The sequence below is a fragment of the Trachymyrmex cornetzi genome, unplaced genomic scaffold (genome assembly GCF_001594075.2).
Source record: "Trachymyrmex cornetzi isolate Tcor2-1 unplaced genomic scaffold, Tcor1.1 scaffold334, whole genome shotgun sequence".
Lineage (NCBI taxonomy): Eukaryota > Metazoa > Arthropoda > Insecta > Hymenoptera > Formicidae > Trachymyrmex > Trachymyrmex cornetzi.
In genome coordinates this window covers 38,694-64,067 of record NW_017298047.1, presented here as the reverse complement: position 1 = coordinate 64,067, position 25,374 = coordinate 38,694, and the positions used below count along the sequence as shown (strand labels likewise).

Here is a 25,374-nt window from a genome sequence, read left to right as displayed (position 1 = left end):
CTTCGTATCATCGGAATTCTGTTTTCTGATTGGTTGAAGAGCGTCGTACGACGATAATCGGACACAGTGTAAATCCAGCATAAGAATTTCAACCTATCAGTTTTCCAAATTTCTGATAGGTTGAAATTCTTATTCTCTGTTATCTGTTCCCTGTTCCTTTTATTGTGCGGAGCTCCTTACATCATGTTTTCACCGCTATTGGCTGATTCATGATGTAAAAAGACAGGTGAACCATTGCGCATATGATGTCACGTGTCGTGACGTAACAATCGTAGTGAGCCAATAAGAAATGCCCAAAAGTGCAGAACGAAGTGGAGCAAATGTACAGCAGGGGCCCTATTCCTGAACAAATATTGCATACGAAAATAACAATCCCATATGCAAATGATCAATCGAGAAACTGTCATTTTCGTATGCAAAAATTATTCATATGTGCTCAAAAACAGGGGCTCTATTCTTGAAAAGAAACGAATACGAAAGTCTAGGGAAACACTATAGTATACGTGACGTATACTGTAGCATTTCCCTAGATTTTCGCATAGGTTTCTTTTCAAGAATAGAGCCCCAGTGCAGTGTATCACTTCGCAACCATATTGAATTCTGACATTCTGGGCGATTTCTGATTGGCTCTTTACTTTAGACGACTGCGCATCCACGGGAATGGTTCACCTGTCTTTTTACATCATAGGCTGATTAACCTGCTTGCTTTGAGCACTTTGAGCCCTTTGAGGGATGGAAAAGGGATTCATTATCGTTCGCGGGGATGATGGAGTTTGTGTTCGGCATGAAAGATATCTGTAGACGGAAAAATATATCAAAATACATGCTTTGTAGCAAAGTACAATTTCTGTCAGTTGTGTCACTTGTGATAATTGCGATACCATTGCGTTAACATTCTGAAATAAATAATCAAGGTGTGATGACATGAGACTAACGAGATCGCTGAACTACGAATCTATTATGTTTTGCATACCATTTAAAACATTTTTTCATTAAAAAATGACGAGTCTATGATTTTATGTGTATTACATATACATTATTACATTATATACATCGCAAAAATTTTTAGGATATTGAAAAGCAAATGAGAAGGTGCTGTAACATTAATCGGTAAAAATGCCAGTCGGGGTATTTCCAGCCCTTAAATTGGGCGTACTATTTGTCAAACAGATCAGTAAACCTTTAGCCAAATTTCTTGTCAATCAAGCAAAGAGTCGTCCTATTTTCAGAACTTACTTTATCATACCACCCGCTCAATGTGCGTATACTTCTTTGTTTCTCATGACGCACAAGTTCACTATTGTAAGATGTAATTATAATTGTTTTGTATATCCATAGTTTATCATTGGGCAGAAGTAAAAGTAAAAATGTATGTCATGAATCTCGGTAAGCCTACAAAGGTTGCCAAGTTGAACGAAGCAATGGCAATCGAATTGGGTGCTAGTCTAATGGGCGAGTTGATTATCTTCAGTGTAGCTGGAGCATGTGTGATATTGGAGTACAACAGGCAAGTCACAAAAGAGGCAAAGAAAGAGGAAATCCGTCAGATGCAAATACAGAAGTTTACGGATGATATCCAAGCGTTGTATAATGTTTCATTACAACAAGAAGCACAAATTCATTATTTGCAGAGTGCAATTTATGAATTAGCAAAACATACGAAGTATAAGTTACCTGAGCTGGTTTCACAACCAATAAATAATAGTAGTAATAATCTAGAAGACGACATGAGGAAGAATTGTAATAAAAATAGCAAAAATTCAACGGAAGCAAACCCAGAAAGTGAGAACACATCGTTGATAGAGCGTGCCATAGTGTATTATAACAAAGAATTGAAAGGAGACAAGCTTAGTTAAGCAATATTTTATACCTCTCTTCGAAATGTATGTGATACGCACGATTTGAAAATATAGATGTTTGCCATTGGTACTGGGTTAAAATAATATTCATTCGTAACATTGAGCTGTACATAACAAACTTTTGTTCTATATTGTGTATTGCAATCTTTTGGATTGCGAAACACGTGCTAGACCTAAGCTAAAATTTAGATATACTTTTTCTGTAAAAGTAAATATTTCTGCCTATGTATACATAAATAATTTTTAAATGTAGATATGTGTGATAATAAAATTAACACAGAAAAATTTATATTACAACCTTAAGTTTTTTCCATTGCATTATTATTTTTATATAATGCGTGTATATTATAAATTCAATAAAATTTATTTGTTATTGTACGAATAAGTGATAAACATTTAAATAAAATTACAGTTTTTATAATTGTATTATTTATATAACTTACAGTTTGAGTAAGATTTTTTGTCTGTAATAAGGAAGTTGATAATTATCGACAATCAATAACATACCGATTACATATATGTTAATTATAATATTAAAAAATTTTAGTTTCTTTTTTATATAGAAAATAAAAATATAATCAAAAGATAATTTTTTATTCAATCACATTATATTCTTTTTCCAATACTATATTTGTTTACATTTTATATAAAATATTAACAGTCGGCAAGTTATTGACAGTAAGTTATGGATTTGTATTGCTATTGTATGATATTGCATAATATAGATATGTATGCATGCATATAGATATATATATGTATGCATGTGTATAAAGAAAAAGAAAGCTAAAGAGAGCCACGTAAGATGTATGGAGTACAAAGCGCGACTAATACAAATTTAATACTTTCGTTCGATATTTCAAATCGATTTGTCAGTATATCTCTGCTAACGTAGTATGACATACACTGTGTTGTGTCAAATCTCGAGTATATCTCAATCTTACAATTGTATATCTCGAGTATACCCAAATCTTACAAATCTTAAAATTATTAAAGATGTTTATAAAAAGGAAAAAATTAGATATCGCAGAAAGTGAATTGACTGAAAGAACAGGAAAGTTTCACAAGAAACAATGGCTCGAAATGGGCAACAATTATCTGTTTGCTCTGTGGGGGTTAATCATGCATTTAATTTTATTATGGGGCGTATTAGACGTTAACTTTCATTCACCTATTATTAGAGGAATGCCAATTGTACCGGCGCCTAATGGAGCACCGGCTAAAAGGCTGCTGCTTTTCGTGGCTGATGGTCTGAGATTTCAGACATTCATAGAGAAGCCACCACCTTATCTCAGGTATCTTGTGGAATTTTTTTACACTTGTTTATTAATCAAAAAGAACAACAAAGTTTTGCTGTTTTATATGGTTTCATTTAATTTTATTTAATTAATGTTTTTGTTTGGAAAAGAGTAAAAATTGAGTTAATCTATTATATAATATATTTTATATATATATATAATAAAGATATTATATATTAATATACAATTATTTATATTTGTATATTAATAAAATTATATACTATGTATATTTATATATTATATTTATGTAATATTAATAAGAATATTGATTTATTATGTTTTTGTTTCAATATTAACTTAATTTTGTTAGATAAAATAAATAATTTTTTTTTAGGGATGCAATGAAGAATAGTGGTGTTTGGGGAATATCTCACACAAGAGTGCCTACCGAATCAAGACCAGGACACGTTGCAATTGCTGCAGGATTGTACGAGGATCCTAGTGCCATTTTCAAAGGATGGCAGGAGAATCCAGTTGACTTTGATTCTGTCTTTAATCAAAGTCATGCAACTTGGGCTTGGGGCAGTCCAGATATAATACCACTATTCACGAAAGGTATTCTAAAAGAAAGATGCAACAGCATTGATATCCATTATTTCTCACGCTTATTTTGAAATTTTGAAAAGTTAGGTAGCAAACACAATGTTTACGGACAAAGTTATCCATCTGCGTGGCAGGATTTTGATACAAAGTTGAGTAATCAAACAAGACGTCTGGACTCCTGGGTGTTTGATGCTTACTTAAAATGGCTACAGTCCTCAGTAGCCGAGACAGTCATAAATCAAAATGGAATCATCCTGTTCTTTCATCTGCTTGGATGTGATACTCTGGGACATGCTAAAAAACCAAATTCCAGGTATCCGAGTTATTTTAAACTATTGTTATTGATTACTATTGTTTTCAAAGTACAGAATTATTGAAAAGAAAATTTTGAGATTAGAGAGTATGTGGACAATATGAACTATGTCGATAAGAGGATTGAAGAGACTGTGAATGCGACAGAAGACTTTTTTGGGAAGGGCACCACCACTTATATATTTACATCGGATCACGGAATGACCGATTGGGGATCTCATGGAAGTGGTTTACCATCTGAAACTGAAACGCCGTTAATCACTTGGGGAGCAGGAGTAAAATCGTCTGGCTTTCGTCAAGATGTTGAACAAGCGAGTATAACTCCCTTGATAGCGTCCCTAATAGGAATTCCTATTCCTATAAATAATGAAGTAAGTATTTATGTATTATATTAAGATCAGATTCATATACTATATATGTGCCCCTATATTGTATAAAATATTTATTCGTAAAATACTTTTTTAGGGTGCACTACCATGGCAGTATTTCAATTTGGATTATCGTGAATATGTTGCTCGTTCTTTAATCAGCAATGTGAAACAACTAATGCATCAAATAACAGAAAATCGTGTGATAAGTTGTCAAGATAGTGATCATACTGATTGGCGAGAGACACAGATAAATGATAAAATTCGTAAAGCCCAACAGCATATCAGTAAAAGAAATATAATGGCAGGAATTCGAGAGGGCAATGATGCAATTAGTTTTAGCAAGGAAGCCTTGTTGTATTTCAGACAATATCAACGTATACGATTTTTAATATATTTGTCAATAATGTGGCTTAGCTGGATAGTTATATTATTCTTCAAAATAGCTGGAGCAAAGCGTCAATATTCGCGAATTTTTCTTCTACGATTAGTAAACATTGGATTTCCATGTTTATTAATAATAATGTTAATTGTACATATAAGTGAGTAATTTCTAGACAAAATATATTAAGTGAAAAAAAAGTTAGTGATTTTATTTAAAAAATGGACACTTCATTTATACATTAACTTTTACTTACAGCGTCTAATTGTAGCAACTGGAGATTACCATGCTACGCATCCTTTGCTATAATATCTGCGTGGTTTGCCGTTACTACTTATATTACATCGACGCCTGTATTTGCAGAAACGAGCACACAAACGCTAATCATAGATATTGGAGGCACTCTGTTATTACTAGTGATAATATTCGCTGGATTAACATATAGATTTGCTTTCAGCATAGGAATACTGTTATTCTTATTGATACGAGCAGTAAAATCAGAAGATGTACCAGTTTCCATGATTTGGACTTCGATTGCATTATGTGTATTTCCATTACTGCCTGTCGTTGAGCCATATCCACGCACTTATATTGTGTAAGTTTATCTCGCAAATGTAATCAAGTCAGACATTTAAAATTATTTTAAATAGTATAGGAATATTGATCATAGGAGAGATCGATAAAAAAATTTATCTGTTTTTCTTTCTTTTAATTAATGATATTGGAAAAGAATACACAAGATATATAGGAATTTTGTATAAAAATTTTTTTACTGACTTAATATCTTCTTCATCGTTTTCAGGATAATTGGCGTATGTATAGCAATAGCGATAGTGATTATTAACGAGATGTCACAAAGTCGGAGAATAATGGAAATTGTACGTCTAGTCATCACAAGTATTGTATATATGGAGTTCATCGATGGTCGGTATTGGATATCGTGGATTATCCTGCTGACTGCACCATTAAGCATTTGGTGTCATCCAATAGAGAACAAAAAAAGAACGCTGGGCGTAATGCTTGGATTTTTCTGTTCTCTTACATTGTTGTCGACTTCTTACGAGCCAATCTTCTTCATGACTCTTACACTCAATTTAATTTCCTGGTTGGAAGCTACTCCAACTACCTCAAAGATCTCAGGGGAGCGAAACATTACAGAAGACTTGATCAAAGCGGCATTTTTCGTATCCTTTTATCATCTTTCAGAAAAATTTTTTAAATGCCATAAGTTTTTTTTAACAAAAGTGATATTTATATCTGGATTAATTAAAGATAATTAGATTAGAGAAATTAAAGAATTAATTTAAAGAATTAATTTTCAACACTTCTCTCTTGATTTATACATATAATAGATAACTATTATTACTTATATATATGTCCTTAACATGTTATTATAGATGTTATACGTATTATTGTGCTTCTTCGGCACGGGAAATATGGCGAGCATCAGTTCATTCGATCCATCTTGGACGCGTCACTTTATCACCGTTTTCTCCCCATTTCTAATGACATCCTTGATACTTCTTAAACTTAGCATTCCTTTGGTATTAGTGGGATGCGTGAGCTACTCTTTAGAATTGGAAGAATGTAAAAAGCCAAACTCTTTAGCTGTTCTCTTTTTAGGCGATTGTTTGTCATTGCCTTTGATGTATTGTGTCACGCCATATGGTAGTTGGCTCGACATCGGTAGCGCTATCAGTAAATTCATTATTGCTATTTCTCTTCCTTGTCTTTTTGTATTGTTACAATGTCTTTCGCGTCCACTTATGAAACTGGACTTTGAACGATTTTGGATCGGCCCACTATCTCAAAAGAAACATATCGTATAGAATTTTTTATATAATTAGGAAAATTAAACTAATAACTGTGCTTTAAAAGTATTTGTCTATATATGTTTGTTACTGTCATTTACATTGAAATATCTCATAAATTTGATTTAAAAAATCGAACAAATACATCTCTGTGCCTGTATGTATGTGTATGTATGCGTATATATATATATATATTCGACTGTCGGCCTACTGTGTTTGTACTGCCATTACATCGAAATATTTGATAAATTTGATACAAATTAAACAAATATGTCTGTATGTGTATATATGTATTCGACTGAAATCTACATTCTCTTATATAATTTATTTGTATTACATAAAAATAGATAATTATATTTATTGGAAAATATACGTAATTATTCAAATATATTGTTATCACTAATTTATCGTTTTCATTAACATGCACAGTTCATATGACCTTTCTACTGATCACTCATGTGACGTGTAAATATAAGATATAAAAAAAGTTATTTAAAAAAATGTAATCACGTCAATGTTAAAGTGATATATTAAATCTAATTTTTTTTAAATGCAATCTCAATTTAATTTCTATAATACAGTACATATAATTGGAGAAATAATACATTTAAAATTTGAATTCTTTATACTTCTTAGATGTCTTTGTATCCTGGATTTGCTGGCGTTTGCGTTTGCTCTGCAACAGAAAAGAATCAATATAACTCAAAACAATTAACATAATGGAAAATAATTTTATTTTATTTAAGAATCAAATCTATATATTTATATGTATTATCATATCACATATATTATTTACATGCATATATATAATAATTTGCTGTATAATACCTTCTGTCGTTGTACATGATCTTGCAGCATGTCTGACAAGTCTTCTCTCCTGAGATGCGCTTGTCTTGACCTCATTGTCTCCTCATATCTGGACGCCATTGCCTCGGAGTCAAGATCTAATTCGCTAGGATCCAACGTCAATTCTACCGCGCCGTCTTTTTCCGCTCGGGCGTCGCTTGCGCTGCCGCTGATGGCACCGCGACGTGCAGCGATCACGGACGGTGGTGCCTGGCCACCTGCTGCACCCGTCATATCGTATACATGTGTGCTGCCCATCATACTAGCACCCAGACCCTCTGTACGTCGCTCTTGTAGTACTGTATAGAGTGCGGGCGTATCACCGCCTTCCATCTCGCTCTCAATCTTTTTCTTCCTCAGCTCGATGGTCTCCGGAGTCTCCAAGCCTGCCGGGATCGACGTGATACCGCTCGGGGTGATCAGACCCTCGGCACCAGGAGTAACCAGTCCGCTGGCATCTCCGTCTCCATCCTTTCCTTCGCCGTCGCCACCTTCGCCACCCTCCTCGGCATCCTCATCCTCGTCCTCGTCGCCTGATGATTCCGACTCAGGTTCGCCCCACATTCCCCGATCTATTTCCTCATCCATCGCATCCGCGCCAGATGTACGCGATATACCGAATACATCTCCGTACAGTGGCCTTCCCGTTTCGTCTACTGGCGGTTTTCCCCATCCACCCGCGTGATAGCCGAAAGCGCAACCTTCTGGAATAGGTGCATTCAAGCCGGGTATTTTGAGATTCGGATAGCTCGGTGGTGGTCCGTAACGTTGCATAGCTATAAGCCATGGCGGCGGTACTTTCTGACAATTTGGTCCCACTGGCATGCCTAAAGCTGTACGCAGCTCATCCGACAACTCTCCAGGTTTCTTCTCTTTCAAGCGTGTCTCGAATTCCTTGCCCTCATAATAAAGATCACCGTGGATCGTCATACGTGGTTTAGTCTGCCACTTGAAGAACGCATCATGTAGCTTCTGATAATCAATGTCAATCTTGCCCAATTTAGGTCGCGCTCGCTCTCGCATCTTTGCCTTTAATGTACGTGTGTCATCGCGTTCTTGCAAGCTTGCCCTCATCTCCGTGATCCCGGTGCGCTTTATAAAGTCTGGCAAATCGAATGGCGGTTTCTCTATTCCTCGTTTGCCCTGGAGATACTTGCGTTTGAAGCACCAGTGCCTCGGCACTGGAACAGTATTTCGATGGGCCTTCAACTGCACGAGTAACTTTGGATCTCGTGCAGTAACGTCGTGCATCTCCACGACATCAGGACGACCAACCAGTTGCTTCAATTCTGCCACGCTCAGCCGCGTCAGCCTTTTGAGCTTGCGCTTAGACAGGCGCGGCGCACCGTTCTCTCCTGTGCCCTGTTGCTGCTGTTGCTGATTCCCCTCGTCATCGAAGTCGTCCAACAATGGTACCTTACTTGGTATGCCGGTGCCAGAGCTTTGTATATTTGTTACTGGTGGATACTGCCCAATAGGTTCGCCCTTATCAGCTGCATCGTTTGGACTCGGTTCTGGCTCCACCAGCTTAAATGCCTCAAAGACTCTGGCAAATTGACGGTACATAGGCTCCAAGTCATTTATACTTGGTATCTCCTGTATATACTCTATCTCTGGCATATCTTCTTTATTCTTTGCTTCGTCCATGCCATCCTTCTTCTGTTCAGAGTCCTTCTTCTCTGCATTGTGCCTTTTCCTCTTTGATTTTTTCTTCTTTTTTGTCTTGCTCGATTTGGATTCTACCTTCTCAGTCGTTGGTTCCAGTTCCGTCATAACGTCTTCTATGCTCACATTTCTCAAAACATCCTCGCGATCGTCATTTGGTGATTTACTTACAGCAACAAGGTCGTAAAGGTCTCCGCCTACTTCCTTGGCTCTCTCTGTTTTAAATGCCAGAGCTTGCTCCAAAGCAGCTGGTAGTTTTACAGAGCCGCTATCTCCATCTCCAACACCATTGTCAACATTCTGATTTGACAACTCTGATGGAGGAGCCACCTTCAAGCTCAAGAGACTCGGAAGAGTTTTGGCATCCATGCTAAATGACTGAAATAAAAGGTCTTTCTTATAACTCAACTATTTTTTATATAAAGTACTTAAAGTAAAATAAACATTAGTATAAAGATACTCGTGTTAATGTAAAAGCAATGAAATATTGAATAAGGTCAATAATCGAGCCAAAGGTAGTTGACAAAATTAAATTAATATTCAATCGAACATACAAATTAAATATAAAAGGAAAATATATATAAAATATATTTATATTTAATTTGTATGTTCGATTGAATATTAATTTAATTTTGTCAACTATTCTTCTCTCGATCATTGAATTTGTTTAATATTTCATTATTTAAAATAAATATGTTTGAAAAAGTGAAAAAATTCTGTAGCAAATCTAGTGCAGTGATGAAAAACAAATCTTAAGATTGTGATAGATTGTCACAGAAAATAAATTTAAAAATTCCCTGTCTTTTCCAGGTTTTCCAGATGAAAATAAAAAATTTTCCATGACTAATATAAAATATGTAAATTTTAACATTTAGATTCAAGGATTGTAGGAAAGGTATATTATTAAAAACGTAAAAGAAGCTTAGTAGCATAGTAAAATTTTGGGTGCAAAAAGCCAGCAAAAAATTAATTAGTTTTGAAAAAAAGAATGCAGTTATGACGAAAAAAAGAGATCAAATAAAAATACCGAATAAAATATAAATTTAAATTATTTTGTGAAAATCATTTAAAGTGCACAAGTTTTGAACTATAAATGTTAGATATAATATTTAAAAAATTATAACAATTATTTGGAATAGGAGTAGTTTAAGGAAACTGTGAGCAAATTTCGAAATTCCAGACTTTTTTACATTTTCCCTTGACTTTTCCCAGTTTTCCATGACCAATTTCAATTTCCATGACTTTTCCCGATTTTCCAGGTCTGTGGCAACCCTGTTGTGAGCTCACAATAACATATAATATTCATAATCAGTAATCAACTAGAAGTTTATTTGCATTGCATGCTCCAACATGCTTCTTCTTCTTCTTCTTCTAAAAACCCTTGATTAGCTTTCCGACTCCTCTCAAGAGGATCATAGAGTAACTGTCCAAATTACTGTGTCTGTGCTATTAGTGTGCTTTTGTATTTCGATAAGTCATAAAGAAAACTAGCACAAATAAATAAGAAAAAATATTTTTTCTTGTTAAATTAAATTATTAATGCATACGATACTGAAGATAATATTTTATTTTTTGAATATTAAAGTATTATGAATATTTTTCGAGATATGTGAGGAATTTATGTGAATCCAGTAATACGTACTGCAAGATTTTAAGCTTGTCCCTATTAATGTACCCTGTATTGGAACTGAAAACGTTGTGTTATGAGTGTACTTTGAAATAAATATAACTGAAATAATGATTTATGTAATATTATAAAACATAAACAATTAGTTTAAATTTATTACCTGTTTTAGTAACTATATGTTAAAATGAGTCAAATGTAGATAGGCACATAAATTAGGGGTACATTAATAGAGTCATCCTCCTTTTATTACCTGTTTTAGTAACTATATGTTAAAATGAGTCAAATGTAGATAGGCACATAAATTAGAGGTACATTAATAGAGTCATCCTCCCTTAGAGGACTCACTAATAGAGACAAAAACATGTTTTCTGTTTTTGTCAAAAGCATTATAAAGTATTAACATTTTTTAAATTAAGGAAATATTATAAAAAAAAGTAGTTAAAAACCTGATATTGATTGCAAGTAGATAAAACTAAAGCTATAATATTTAATAATTAATTCAGTAATATACTTACTCCAACAAGCACGTTGGAGCAAACTAACTTCTAGATGTTCAAGCTACAGATGTTAAATTTACCATGCTTCTACTTACTCCAACAAGCATGTTGGAGCAAACCAACTTCTAGATGTTCAAGCTGCAGACATAACTCTGTCCCTTGATGATCCATTGTGAATGTTATCTGTTATGGGCTTTCTACAATAAGTTATTTGACTTATTGTAGAAAGTCCATTATTCTAAGCTTATAATCTTAAGGTTCGTCTTTCATTCCTGCACTAGGCTACACTAGAATTTCCTCACTTTTAAAAATTTCAAAAATATTTATGTTTGACGACGCAAACAAACCTTCTGTTTATTTCGCTTCTACAAATTAATTATCGTAAACGTGATGCGAGATAGACGAAATATGAAGTTGAAATTTGTTTTCATACCTGTAAACGTGTCGGACAGATGTCTAATACATGCGCGTATGTACGTCAATACGTACGTAGTCTTTAATATTCCTTACTTTTCACTAAACACATTAAAATTACATTCCCCGGCAATTAATTCCATTTATACGCATACCGTAACCCGCAATCACACCATGATTACCATGAACGATCACGAATTATCTTGAATATAAGATCGGAAAGTCCATCCATTCCATCGAAAAGCAATGGACACGATGAAAAACTATTGGTCAGACGCTAGGGAGTTGAAAAGTCGAAAACATATGTGCAGAATAATCAGCCAATCAAGTGTCACAAAAAGACAGATATGTCACGTCGGAAGTATAGAGGTAACGGCACAAATTGTATCACATCTATATATCAAACGGTCCATGACGTAAAATCGGCCATAGGGTGGCGCAGGGCGCAGTCTCTTTGACATCCGCGCATTGCGCACTGCGCACTGCGCAGCATAGTCCGCACTGACAGTTAGCATTGTTGCCAGTGGGGGACAGTCTGTACTGGTCTGTACTGACTGTACTCTGTAAACCGTCCAAAACCGTCGCGGAACGCGGGTGATCGACGGAGGAGGAGAGGATACCAGTGAATACGAGTCAAGGAAATTCGATCCGAAATACTATCATCCGGAGCGCAAGCAGTGAGGTTAGTTCATTTATTTGCGACGTCGCAGAAAATGCTAATCGATAAGCCACGGATTACATTTGACTCTTCTATTTTTCTTTCTCTTTATTTTCCTCTTTTTTTGCTTCGACTTGAGATCATTCTAATCGTCGAGTTACTCCAGCTTTTTTGAAACAAAATGAAAGAGGACACTGAGTGTTTCCGACTGCTTTGTGTGTGGACACAAAATCAACCTGTCTGCGATAGATTCGAATCGACGCTCGCAGCTCGAGTTAATCAAGTACACGTCCGGCATGTTCGCCGTATTATATACATATGCACTTGTTCTACGTTCTATTTGTTCGCCGTTTTAGCGCACTTTGTATGGCGACTTGTCACCTCTGTCGAAATTGCTATAGATAGAGAGAAATTTTATCAAACGTCATGTATATGTTTTAGCGGTGTAGCTTGCCCTTAGCATCGACATCTTGACCAATTGCCCTGTCGAACAACACAAAGTCCAAAAGATGTCTGAAAAAGTGGGCAACGTTTATTGAACATTTCCACATCGTTCATTATCTATTATTCTAGCTTTAATAAGTGTTATTATTTAATTGATAATATATCAGTATATTATTCGTGATAGAAAATTGTATTGACTTATCTAAGACGATTGCTAACACAGCATGACATCTTTAATTCAATGTAGAGTTATTTTTAGCAATTTGGTCTACCAGATATTTTTTTAACGAAATACTGAAAATTGAATGATAATGAAGCTCCAAATTTGATAACAAAATTAGTACAAATTATCGATAATTATTAGTTTTTTTTTTAATTTGTTAGTAGTAAAGTTTTACAGTAGTTTTTATGTAATATTGATTAATATTATTTAAAAATGTTATATCAATGAAAGATATTATATCATCCTTATAACGATACAAAATAATCAATATAAATTTTTATAGACGATTATTAGTCTAATTTTAATCTTAATTTTTTACTAATAAAGTTTTATATGTATTAACGAAGGGTATTACATAATCTTTTTAACGATACAAAATAATTAATAAAATTGAATTTCTCATTAATAATAAACTTTTGGTCACAAATAATTGGTATTTATTAATCGCGCGCGGATCGAAATGTTAGTTATTTATCACGGTGTGAGTTATGACAGCATTTACATATTATGATAATCTAGCATGCGCTTTACGTATCGCTATTCATTTCCCATGTACTCCAGCAATGGTTAACCCAATTTTTTTCACCGTCTGTTTCGTATCTTCGTTCGCAAACAGATTTTTAAGTACCAATAACGAGCGGGTTACATAATATCCTCACAACATCACATTTTATAGCGTTTTATAGCGAATTAAGATCATTCTAAGAATTAGACTTGATTTTCTTCTAACTTGCGTCATTTGTAAGCTGGAAGTATACCTGGAATTCTAATTGTAAGCTGCATACGCAGCGAAAATGTGCACAGTGCATTTTCTTAGAGCATTTTTTATCGTAAAAATCCTTTATTAACAAATGACTAAAAAATTATTCAAAATTAATTTAATTAATTCATTAAATTCTGAAAAAGGAAATAAATATCGTACTTGGCACTATTCGGACTCAATCCTTTGTTTCCAAAAGTTTTCCCTATCTTTGATCCCAATTTGCATGTTAAAATTTCAGATGCTCGTTTCACGCTGCGATAGCAATAAAATCGTTGAGTTTGTTCCGGATGCAATCTTGCAAATCATTCCAGTGGATCCTAAAAATACTCCAACATCCCAGCCCGCTTAAGCAAATTATTTACTCAAATCTTCGCATCAGGCAAATTTCTCAAGTTTTTATTTAGAGCTTCGAAAGGATATTCATGTTCCCGTTTGTAAACGTACTGGTTACTTACCAGTATGTTTCCAAACAGGAACATGAATATCCTTTGTAGTTTATCTTGTCGCGTGACTATGCATAAATAGTCATATATGTATATGCTGCTGTATGTCTTCTCAATGCGTGATGATTATCATGCTGTGACGCGTGGCAAGGACGCGTGCACGAGAGAGAGGGGAGGGGGAAGTGTGTGTGTGAGAGAGAGAGAGAGAAAGAGAGAGAGATTTCAAATATAATCGAAGAAGTTCTAGAAACTTCCTCTCAAATTAGAAAAATTGTTTTTGTAATTGTTTAGTATTCCATATCTTCTTCTTGTTTAAAAAAACAGACCAGAGATATTACACATTTCTCGGCTATTGTTTCTACTTAATATTTAGAAAGTTTTTCCGAGTCGTTTACAAAAAATTGACGTCTGTTTTTGCAATATGCAATGCTTTATTAATGGAAATTTATGGTTTAACAATTACTTTGCATATTTAATCTTTACATCTCGATAAAAATAAAGTATCAGTGTCACAAATAAAATGATAGTTTTCTACCTTTTTTAAATCTTTATAGAAAACTTCTTATCTCTCTGAAAGAATAGTGGCGATAATCTTGCTTCGCTCAAATCTCTTATAGAATTGTAATTGGCATAGCAACCGATAAAAGACGATACTTTGAAGATATTTTTGGTCAACGGTATATAGATGCAAAAACCGATTATCTAATTTGCATGTACATGCGTCATAAGCATACCAAAGATGTTTACGCGTGATGCAGAAATGTTTGTAAGAATTATCCATCTGGCGTTTTTGCATTACGCATTTAATCAATACTTGAAATTAATAACGAGAAAAACAATACTTTCACAAAAACTGTAAAAGTGCAACTAGAAGATAATTCTTATCAGCGTCATAAAAATGCCGCTTTCTTTCTGTTCCAATTGTTATTCATCGTTTAAGTCTCTATTTTTACATTTACATGAATATTTCAACAAACGATCACGTTGAAGTGCTTGAAGAAAAATATTGTTCTTTGCTCTTTAGCACAAATTATGTCAATTTTCCACAACTTTAAACGTAAAATATAATACATTTTAGAGTGAATGTCATCGTCGGTATGAGAATTATTTCCTTCAAATTTATTACAAACATTTAGAGATTGCCATATGTACAGAGTGCAAGTCATACAGTTTGTACTTTGAGCTTGTTGACGTCAATATTACCTAACTATAAGCACATGATAATATGAAATTTAAGTTCCTAATCTACTTCTTAAGAGATGTGCATTTCTGACATTCCTTCGTTATCAGTCTATCGTTTTTCCTTTCAATTCTATTTTCTTTACCGAATTGGAACCGTTTGTATATTAAATGTTTATATTGATTGGATATTAAAAGTAGATTAATATATAATTAACACTTAACAACTAGCTTTGACTCGTAGCCTTTCTTCTTTGCCAATTTTCACTTTAAAAAATTCTTGAGTTAGAATATTTTGATGATTTTTAATCATAAAGAATTATAGGGAATTTAAAAAGATAGAAAAGATTTTTATTCTATCTTTAATTCTCTTAATTTTTAAGCTTTTCTAGTGTATCGATTTAAATGTTCAAGAGTTATAAGATTCTAAGATTTATTTTTTCTCTACTTAATTTTCATAAAGTAAATATATTTACAGTGTCATCTTGTATCGGTACGTATTAACGATACGAAAAGGAAAACTGCGATCTCTGTATGAGAAACCATCGGTAACGGAACAATTCGGTGTGCCAGAAATGAGCGGGCATGCAACCCGTTCCGGAGAGGGTGGTCAAGCGGTTCTCGAACGTATTCAGGTGTCCGTACTGCCGATCGCTGGAAAACACACCTCTTCGACATTACCTACCACATCGGCTCCATCAATGGAGAGGCAAGATGTGGATATTACAGTAAGAAAATACATTTAACTTTATATTCGTTCAAATATAAATAAATGTCTGTTTACAGAGTGAGATGTATCACAGTTGTATAAATAAATGTTTAAATTCTTCCATAATTAATATGAAAACTTACACATTAAAGATATATAAAGATATATATTTTAATGTAACATTATAATAGTTGTGGGCTAACAATACAGTTATAATTAATAATTAGATTTGTTATTTTCATCTTTTACCGGTAACAAATAATTTCATGTATATACATTATAGAGCAAACAAAAAAAGTGCACCGGAAAGGAAATTTCCAATACTCAAAGAGTCTGGACGAGTCTGGTATCCGGTGCGATAGCAGGAGCTTTAGCAAAGACTACGATAGCACCGTTGGATCGTACAAAGATCAATTTCCAAATTTCGAAACAACCCTATTCGGCCAGGGCAGCGATAGGATTCCTAACTACAGCGATGCGCACTGAAGGTCTTCTCAGTCTGTGGCGTGGAAACAGCGCTACCATGGTCCGAATAGTACCGTATTCGGCGGTGCAGTTTACAGCGCACGAACAGTGGAAAAGAATTCTGAATATAAATGGCGCAGAAAGGTATTATTCGAAACCATCTTTTTTTAGTCTCTTAGTATATTCCCCGCGTTTGGTTGTCCGACCCCATTTGAGGGAATCATAGTACCTATTAATTTTTAGATTTTTAGGCTCTTCGGGGAGCAGAGGCTCGCTTATGTTTTTACATTTAGTAGTAGTTTGCATTCTTACTCCTTAGAGTTGTTTGTCAACACTCGAGGGGACCTACAGTTTAACGCCGAATCCGAACGGCGAACGCGAAGAATCGCATATGCGGGACATAGGTGGGATCGAACCCAGATCCGCAAATCACGAATCAATCGCACTGAGTGGCGAGCCACTCGGCGCCCCATCTTTAACAAACAAAATAATCATTATGATTTCAGGCTTGCCGCTAAGTTACTATTCTCACTTTACTCACTATTTTGAAGAAGGCTCACTTTTGTTCACTTTTTCAGTAAAAACTTACTATTCTCACTTTTTCCGATAAAATTGTATTTCTGTGTTTGCTATAATTTCTGTCTAATAAGTCATACATTTTTTAAAATTTTTGCTGCGTGTTTTCATTCCTTTGCTGTGAGTAGATTTGAATAATTTGAATCTCCTGCCATATATGGTGACAGGATTCTTTTATTTCATTATTGATTATTTAAGGACAGTTTTCATTTAAGCATTTTATTATAATTTACAGTTATTCCAATCCACTTAAATTAAACCAATTTATTGAGCGCTAATCATGAAAAGTGTTGTCATATTACCATAAGTACTTGTGCTAATATTGGGTCATGAAAAGTGTTGTCGTGTTACCATAAGTACTTGTGTGCCAATATTGGGTCAGAGAAAAAGTTCTGTGGAATTTTGTTAGCTTAAATTATATACAGAATATATTTGTTACGCGCGCGCGTAATTTTCGATTATCTGACGTTTTTGAAAGTTTTTTAAAAGTTCGTTTTTAAAAAATGTTTCTACGACTTTTTGTTCAAGTTACAGATTAAATGAAAAAGCATTCTAATTTTGATTGCTCATATATAACTCCGTTAAAAATCATCGTACCGTAATTAATAAAACCGATTCTTAAAACTGAAACTTTACTTTATCGAATAATATCATGCTAATTTTTTAAATATAAAATATATAGAAATTTGAGTTGTAAAAATGTGATATTACTATTGTTATGACCATTGCACAATGGTTATAAGGACAGTAATACCATATTTTTAGCTCAAATTTATATATTCTATTTTTTTAAATTGGCAATTATACCACTCAAAAGAGCAACGTTTCAGCTTTAAGAATCTGTTTTTTTAATTGCAGTGCGATGATTTTTAATAAAGTTATGAGTAATCAAAGTCAGAATGCTCTTTTTTACTTGACTCGCGAATAACTCAAGAACAAAAAATCGTAAAAATATTATTAAAAACGATTTTATAAGGAAAACTTCAAACTTTTACGATATAGATAGTCGAAAATTTTCGCAATTTTTTTGGCAGACCCACAAAGTGAGAAGAAAAATTTTCCTTTTTGTCAGCTCGTAGTTTTCTATATATAAAAATTACAAAACACATAAATTCAAAAAATATAGTCACCATTCAAAAACAGAGATTTCTCTCTCAAGCTTTAAAATAATTTTTTTTAATTTAAATTTTGTTCGCTTTTAATGAAGATATTGTATACATAATTTTAAGATAACAAAATACCGCAGAGCTTTTCTTCCAATAATAACTTTGTTTCCAGATACCTGTTTCATTCCTAAGTTGTTTCAGTTTCTGAATTTAGATGCTATTGTTATTAGAACTTTGTCGTCTTTTCTGCCGAACATGTTGAAACATGTATTTTTAACGATACCGTTTTTAACATTCAAAAGCGCCTTTAAATTTAATAAAATATTAAATAATGAAAGTATCACCGTCACAGGATAATATATTAAAAATAATAAAGTGCTAATTCTTAGATACCATTCTATACAATTTTAATCAAATCTAAAATAAACTACCTTGTTGTTCAGCGTTTAAAAAAATTCACTTTTCTCTCACTTTTTCGAATACAAAACTCACTATTCTCACTTTTTTGGGAGCCTGAGCCAGCGGCAAGCCTGTGATTTAAATGAGGATACTGTATGCAAATCTTATTCTAGTGTTATGAATATTTACAGAGAAAAGCCATGGGCGAGTTTCCTGGCCGGTGCACTCGCGGGTGTAACGTCGCAGACTATGACTTATCCATTAGATTTGATGCGAGCGAGAATGGCGGTAACTCTAAAGGCCGAATACAAGACTCTACGTCAGGCGTTCTGGCGAATGTATAAAGAAGAGGGAATATTGGCGTCCTATCGTGGTTTCACCGCTACAATCCTCGGTGCCATCCCATATGCCGGTTGCAGTTTCTTCACATACGACATGCTGAGAAACTTACTGTCTGGTGAGTTCCCGTTCACACAATGAATTTCTTTGACGCCCGTCGACGGTGGCGGTGCTTGTACTCACATACGAGGGTCGTTTGATAAGTCTGGTAAATCTTTATAAAATGTTGTAACAATCCATTTGATGACGTGACACCTAAAAATTATCACTCTTTAAACCCTTCTAGGTCAAATGTCAGCTAGAATTGATGCATTGTTCACGTTCGGTAGTCATTTAAAGCGAGTGAAAAATTTAGCAGTTGCCGCGTACAAAAATAAAAAAAAAATGAATTCTGTGCAAAATTACAGAATCGATTCCTCATTCACTTCATTTTGCATGAAATTTGTGTTTTCCTTTTTATTTTTATACACGGCAACTGCTTAATTTCTCGCTCGCTTTAAACAACTGCCAAACGTGAACAACGCATAAATTCTGGTTGAAATTTGACCTGGAAGAGTTTGAAGAATGATAATTTCCAGGTGTCACGTCAAAGAGACTTACTCATAAAGATTTGCCAGACTTATCGAATGACCTACGTACATACACACATACACATACAATATGCGAAAAAAAGACAGTCGAGGGTTATACGAATGAGAGTGGCTGTTGTATATGATCGTAAAGCAGGGTACCGATGGGGCACGTCGGGGGCACCCTGTTTCCCCTGATATTGGGACGGTACTAACTTTAATAGCGACGCGAGACAAGCCCGACCGGCGGCGTATTTCGAAGTGCTGCGTGCTTCATGTTCGATGATGGCTACGTGTCGATGAACAGTGTACACGGTGACTATTCCGGGATTCTCGACCTCGCTCATTTGCGGCGGCATCGCTGGAATGGTCGGTCAGACAAGCAGCTACCCACTGGATATTGTGCGGCGGAGAATGCAGACGTCAGCGATCAAGGGCCAGCATTATCACACGGTCACGTCGACTATCGTGAAAATTTATACGTGAGTATTTACGCATCATTTACAGATACTAATTTATTTAAAGATAATAATTGAGTACAGCAAATATCTAATTATGTTGAATAAATGAATTGTCAGTAAAGTTAATATTAAAATAAAAAAGACAAAAAAACAAAATATTTTTTTAATTTCAAGAAAAAAAAGAAAAGAATTTATATTTATATTTGATAATACACTTATTTACAGACACATAAAAATTGATACATTTAACAATATAATTTGCCATTTTTTTTATAATAAATGCAATTTCATATTTATACAAAATTATATTAATAAATTACCGTTGTGCATGTTACAGGGAAGAAGGAATAATGGCTTTTTATAAAGGCTTAAGCATGAATTGGGTAAAGGGTCCTATTGCTGTTGGAATAAGCTTTGCCACGCACGATACAATACGAGATACATTGAGGAAAATAATTTGTGAAGATACATAGGAGATTAATGAAATAAACATTGAAAGTATTATTTGACTGTTATGTCCAATTACACTTATATAATTATTAATTTTTATTTACATAATTATATAAGTAATAATTGTAATTATTAATCATTAATTAATCATAAATTATGATTAATTAATAATCATAATTTCATCGTTTAACACGAATCATAATGAATCAATATATCAGTGTACGTTTCCTCAAATTTTTGCTTGACAAAAAAAATGATAACTCGTGCACAAAGTGTCATCAATGGCAAGAAATAATATTGCAAAATAGATGCATTATTATTAATACAAAGAGAATAATTAGTTTGTTATTTTATGAGGGTATTTTACCAAAAGCCAACACAGGAGATCATTAGTACAAATTGTTAAATATTATGTACATATTGTTATTCCAAACATTATAGAAATCGTTGAACAGTTGAAGAGATGCAATACTTGTAGATCTATATACCAAATCGTAATATAAATATTGTGCGTAAATAAAGGTATGATTTTTAATTTATCTTAATTAGGTATCTTCAGATATGATTAAAAACAGTTTACATAAAAATATGACTTCTGACTTGCCTTAAATATTTTACAAGTTCTATAATAAAAGCAAACAGTGGTATAATTTACATTCGAAATCGTGTATATGGCACATTTATTTTGAAGATTGAAATACTCAAGAGAATTTTCGATGATTTTTTTAAAAGCCTGTGTAAAATAGAAATATTGTACAGTTTTTAAGATAAGTTGCGCTTGAAATTGACATTTAGATTATATTTTATTTGATCATTATGCTTATAGTGTAATTGATTTATTTTGATGCTGCAATGACTAATCCACATCTTTCTCTTTAAGAAAGACTGCAATTAATAGCGACAATAAAATTTAGAATGTGAAACATCGTAAAAAAAAATAGATATAACGTTATACTGCTATGAATCTATGTTATAATTAATTACTGACAACAGTATCTACATTACAATTTATTAAGGCTCCTGAGTACTCATTCCAGCCATTGAATTGTGACGTCGAGAAATGACATGTTGATTTTACTTGCATGCTATTTGTAAATAAAGAGAATTTGGATAAAATGAAATAATGTGATCGCTTTAAAACACTTGTAAAAATGGACGAAAACTATCCTTATCTCCCTTGACAATCAGTAAATAGTCGTAAAAGGCACGTAAAGTGCGTTTACTAGGTTTTACTCAATGCACATGCATAGCCTATTTTCACTTCACGAGCCTTTTTCGATTCTTTACTATCAGGGGAGATAAGGAATTTTCGTTCATTTTTACAAGGGTTTTAAAGCGATCTTATCTCATTTCATTTTATCCAAATTCTCTTTACAAATAGTATGCGAGAAAAATCAACATGTCATTTCTCACTTATGACGTCACAATTCAATGGCTGGAGTGACTACTCAGGAGTCTTAACATAAAAAAAAATAAATTTGTACATTTGCTTTAATTACATTTGAGCATCTTGCAATCAAATACTTTCACATCTTGTATATATTTTTAAATGCCATATTATATTTTATGTTGAAATGTAAAATTAATGTAATAGACAGAAAAAAAGAGAATCATGGTCGCATGTTGTCGAAGACATTGTTTTATAGTCGATGTAGAAAATCATTGCCTTCTCTATATTTTGCAATATTTAATATTTAAACGGAATTATTAATAAATTTTATCTCTTTGATACGTTTTCTCGCGATCAGTTTTCGAAAATTTTCGGAATTAATGTAAATTACAACACACACATTGCATTGTAAAAGATTATTCTTAACAATTTTATAACTTGTTTGCGATCATTGTATTGGTTATATATAATGTAAAGTCATTTAGTAAATATATAAATTTTATACAGTGTACAGTTTTTTATTTCACTTATATCCCTGTATAATTGTGTATCTTTATTTCTATAATCTTATTAAATCGAATTAAAAGTAAAAAAAGCTTTCGCTTTCTAAGAGATCACACAGTATAGTACAACCTACATTGTAAATTTAAATATTTGATATGTAATCCATGCATAAATTAATTGTTTTTAAATAAATGTAATATAATTGTATGATAAATATGTAATCAAGTCATTTATTTAATACAACAAAAGTAAGTTATATATATATATAGGTATAAATCAGATTTATTTCCTAAAAATCAGATGATGATATTTTTATAAAACGTATAATTTATTGAACTCATCATGAGTCACCATGTTATTTCCATGCATATAAATTAGCAAATTCAGAATATTTACAATTATTCACAGAACGCGTTTATTCTTCTATTTTAATGCATGGAAACCCACGAGTTTTTCTAATCACATGTTTCTGTCACTGTAATAGCATCTTATAAACTTTCTGTTTACTTTGGCTTGGTCTCCTGATCATTGACGTATCTTATATAAATTTCTCGCTCATCACTGCCACCAGGCGGAATCTCAGCTTCGTTTAAATATGAAACGCCTATCGCAAGAACGGAACCATCATGGCTAAAACTAAGCGCGGCCACGCCAGCATTGTATCGGTGGAACTGGCACAGCCGTTTCTTATTAAAACCATCCCAAATATTCACGTAACCATCCGAGCCACCGGTGGCAAACGTGTTGTATGCAGAATGGAAGCTAATAGCATTCACTGGATAAATATGTTCAACATTATTTTCCTTTATTCTGTGACACTTGAATGCGTATTTCTTTTTCTGAGCTTCTGGCATTGTATCAAGATACTCGACGGCGACTCGACCTTCTATGCTGCTTAATACATATCCCTATATATCAAAAATAAAATTTATAAAGGAATGTGAATGTATACTCAATATAAGCAAGTAAACGAAGTGAACAATAAATCGCGAACTTTATAAAGGATGAACGTACCTGTTCGTTAGGGAAACCTTTAATACATCGCGTTTGATATTTTAGACTACTTTCTCGTCTCTGAAACATGCCTGCCATGTTTCTTAAATCCCAAATGCAAACTTTGCGTTTTGCTGTGCCCACTACAAATTTGTCACCACATACAGACAAGGCAAGGACCACATCGGGTTGCAAATAACTACCAACGCAGGTAGGTGATCGAGGATCCCACAGTTTTACCGCGGCATCCCAACCACCAGTTAATATTGCATTTACAGCTGCACAATACTCTATTTTTCTAATTGGCTTATCATGTGTGCCCATTATTGTTTCTACAAATATTTTCAATGTATATTTGTAATAAAAATATAAAGTAAAATAATAAAAAATATTTAAAAAAATGACAGTACCAGTATTGCTATTTATGTCATACATTTTGAGAGTATTTCCTAATCCACCGCTATATGCATGAACAGCATCCTGCAAATAGTTTTGTGATGAAAAAGAAAAATATCAGAGAATTATCAGAATAAAAAAACATAATCAAAAACTTTTGGAAATGTTAAATAATGCAATAGAGCAATTATTTGAAGATTCAGGTTCAATTCTGTCATTCTGCCATTAAAGAGAAAAACTCAATGTACAGGGTGTTACAGATACATACTAGGCAGTACGACAGGTTGCGCGGCAAACTTTGCATGGCCAAGCATAGTTTAATAGACAATGATAGTGACTTTATAACATAAACTTTATAATATAAATAATAAAACTTTGTAGTATAAACTTTATAATGTATAAAGTCACTGTCATTGTCTATTAAACCACGCTTGGCCATGCAAAGTTTGCCGCGCAACCCATCGTACTGCCTAGTATGTATCTGTAATATCCTGTATGTTAACTCTATAATGTAACAGAAATAAATATAAATGGAACTAAAATAATTTGTATATATAAAGCATGATTTAAAGGTTGTCTCCAGATAATTGAGGGGATGGATGGAATAAAGGCCTAATTACAAAATCTTGATATTAATAAAAATTAAAATAATTTGCTACTTTTTTATTGTATACAAATAGATGTAATATCAAATGAATTTATGTGTCTTTAAGAAGTTACATGTTATAATACTTTTCTTATTACAATCAATATTACATGAAAAAGCTAAGGGCCTGTGCACAATAGAGGAACAAGAATTAGATATTAAGATTTCAACCTATCAGAAACCGTGTATTCCGATGTAATCAGTTTCTGATAGGTTAAAATCTTAATATCTAATTCCTGTTCCTCTATTGTGCTCAGGCCCTAATTGTCGGAAAAAGGACCTAAGTAGAATTATACCTTTATCCCACCCATCCCCTCAATTGTATAATTGAGCAAAACAAAAGAAATTAACGATTTCAGTTACCTGAAACGCAACGTCCAATACTGGTAAATCGTGATTATACTTTAATCTCATCGTATTAGCATGTATGTCGTACAATCTCACTGTACTGTCCCATGATGACACTAATAGGAACTGTGTGGAGTTTGGTCCAAATTCAACCGCAGAAATTGCGTCGGTTGGTGGTGACTTTATTTTAAATTCGGTTCTTGACTCCATTCTGTCAAAAATACAGCAGAATCAGTAGTATTTATAAATAAGTGCGAAAGATAAATAAGAAACTCGTTGAATGAATTTTGACTAACGCTTAGATATCTGCAAAATTGTAGTTGCAATGAAAGGAGAACTATTTCGTTTTTTTTACGACAATAATAGGCAAATGCGAATATATATACCTTATTGCCAAGATGAGTCTTCATAAACACAATATAACCTATAATTCCAATAGGCGTGCAAATCCGGTCAAAATTTCTAACGTACTTATTTGATACAAATCACCTGAAAGATACAGTTAAAAAGGAAACTTCTAGTCGTATATAATACGAATGTTAACTATTATTGAATACACGAAAGTTTCAGTATAGTAAAATGAGAGTTTTTGGGTGCGTTCCGTTTCACGCATAGACCGCATGGAACGCAGCGCATCCTATTGCTGGATTCACACTGCATCCGATTTGCGTCGTACGACGCTCCGCAACCAATC

The 25,374-nt window shown here is 33.5% G+C and overlaps 5 protein-coding genes across 5 annotated transcripts; 3 read left to right on the top strand and 2 right to left on the bottom strand.

The window, feature by feature from the left end:
* Positions 1-704: 704 nt before the first annotated feature.
* On the top strand, positions 705-2,076 carry LOC108763008 (putative OPA3-like protein CG13603). The gene is made up of 3 exons (XM_018510292.1): positions 705-914; positions 1,070-1,258; positions 1,339-2,076. The coding sequence occupies exons 2-3, from the start codon at positions 1,117-1,119 to the stop codon at positions 1,854-1,856; spliced, it is 660 nt and encodes a 219-aa protein (XP_018365794.1). The 5' UTR covers positions 705-914; positions 1,070-1,116; the 3' UTR covers positions 1,857-2,076.
* Positions 2,077-2,719: 643 nt separating this feature from the next.
* On the top strand, positions 2,720-6,854 carry LOC108763006 (GPI ethanolamine phosphate transferase 1). Its single transcript, XM_018510291.1, has 8 exons — positions 2,720-3,151; positions 3,489-3,709; positions 3,785-4,010; positions 4,095-4,380; positions 4,475-4,919; positions 5,018-5,354; positions 5,562-5,943; positions 6,157-6,854. The coding sequence occupies exons 1-8, from the start codon at positions 2,853-2,855 to the stop codon at positions 6,586-6,588; spliced, it is 2,628 nt and encodes an 875-aa protein (XP_018365793.1). The 5' UTR covers positions 2,720-2,852; the 3' UTR covers positions 6,589-6,854.
* A 323-nt stretch (positions 6,855-7,177) lies between these two features.
* Sf3b2 (splicing factor 3B subunit 2) lies at positions 7,178-11,852 on the bottom strand. Its single transcript, XM_018510293.1, has 3 exons — positions 11,639-11,852; positions 7,399-9,459; positions 7,178-7,246 (listed from the first exon to the last, which is right to left on the bottom strand). The coding sequence occupies exons 2-3, from the start codon at positions 9,448-9,450 to the stop codon at positions 7,178-7,180; spliced, it is 2,121 nt and encodes a 706-aa protein (XP_018365795.1). The 5' UTR covers positions 9,451-9,459; positions 11,639-11,852.
* A 325-nt stretch (positions 11,853-12,177) lies between these two features.
* On the top strand, positions 12,178-20,447 carry DPCoAC (dephosphocoenzyme A carrier). The gene is made up of 6 exons (XM_018510294.1): positions 12,178-12,301; positions 15,808-16,057; positions 16,322-16,647; positions 18,776-19,041; positions 19,800-19,974; positions 20,291-20,447. Exons 2-6 carry the CDS (start codon positions 15,905-15,907, stop codon positions 20,424-20,426), a joined length of 1,056 nt encoding a protein of 351 aa, XP_018365796.1. The 5' UTR covers positions 12,178-12,301; positions 15,808-15,904; the 3' UTR covers positions 20,427-20,447.
* A 2,244-nt stretch (positions 20,448-22,691) lies between these two features.
* Bub3 (mitotic checkpoint protein Bub3) lies at positions 22,692-25,268 on the bottom strand. Its single transcript, XM_018510296.1, has 5 exons — positions 25,067-25,268; positions 24,696-24,891; positions 23,701-23,770; positions 23,312-23,622; positions 22,692-23,205 (listed from the first exon to the last, which is right to left on the bottom strand). Exons 2-5 carry the CDS (start codon positions 24,888-24,890, stop codon positions 22,801-22,803), a joined length of 981 nt encoding a protein of 326 aa, XP_018365798.1. The 5' UTR covers position 24,891; positions 25,067-25,268; the 3' UTR covers positions 22,692-22,800.
* Between the last annotated feature and the right edge of the window lie 106 nt (positions 25,269-25,374).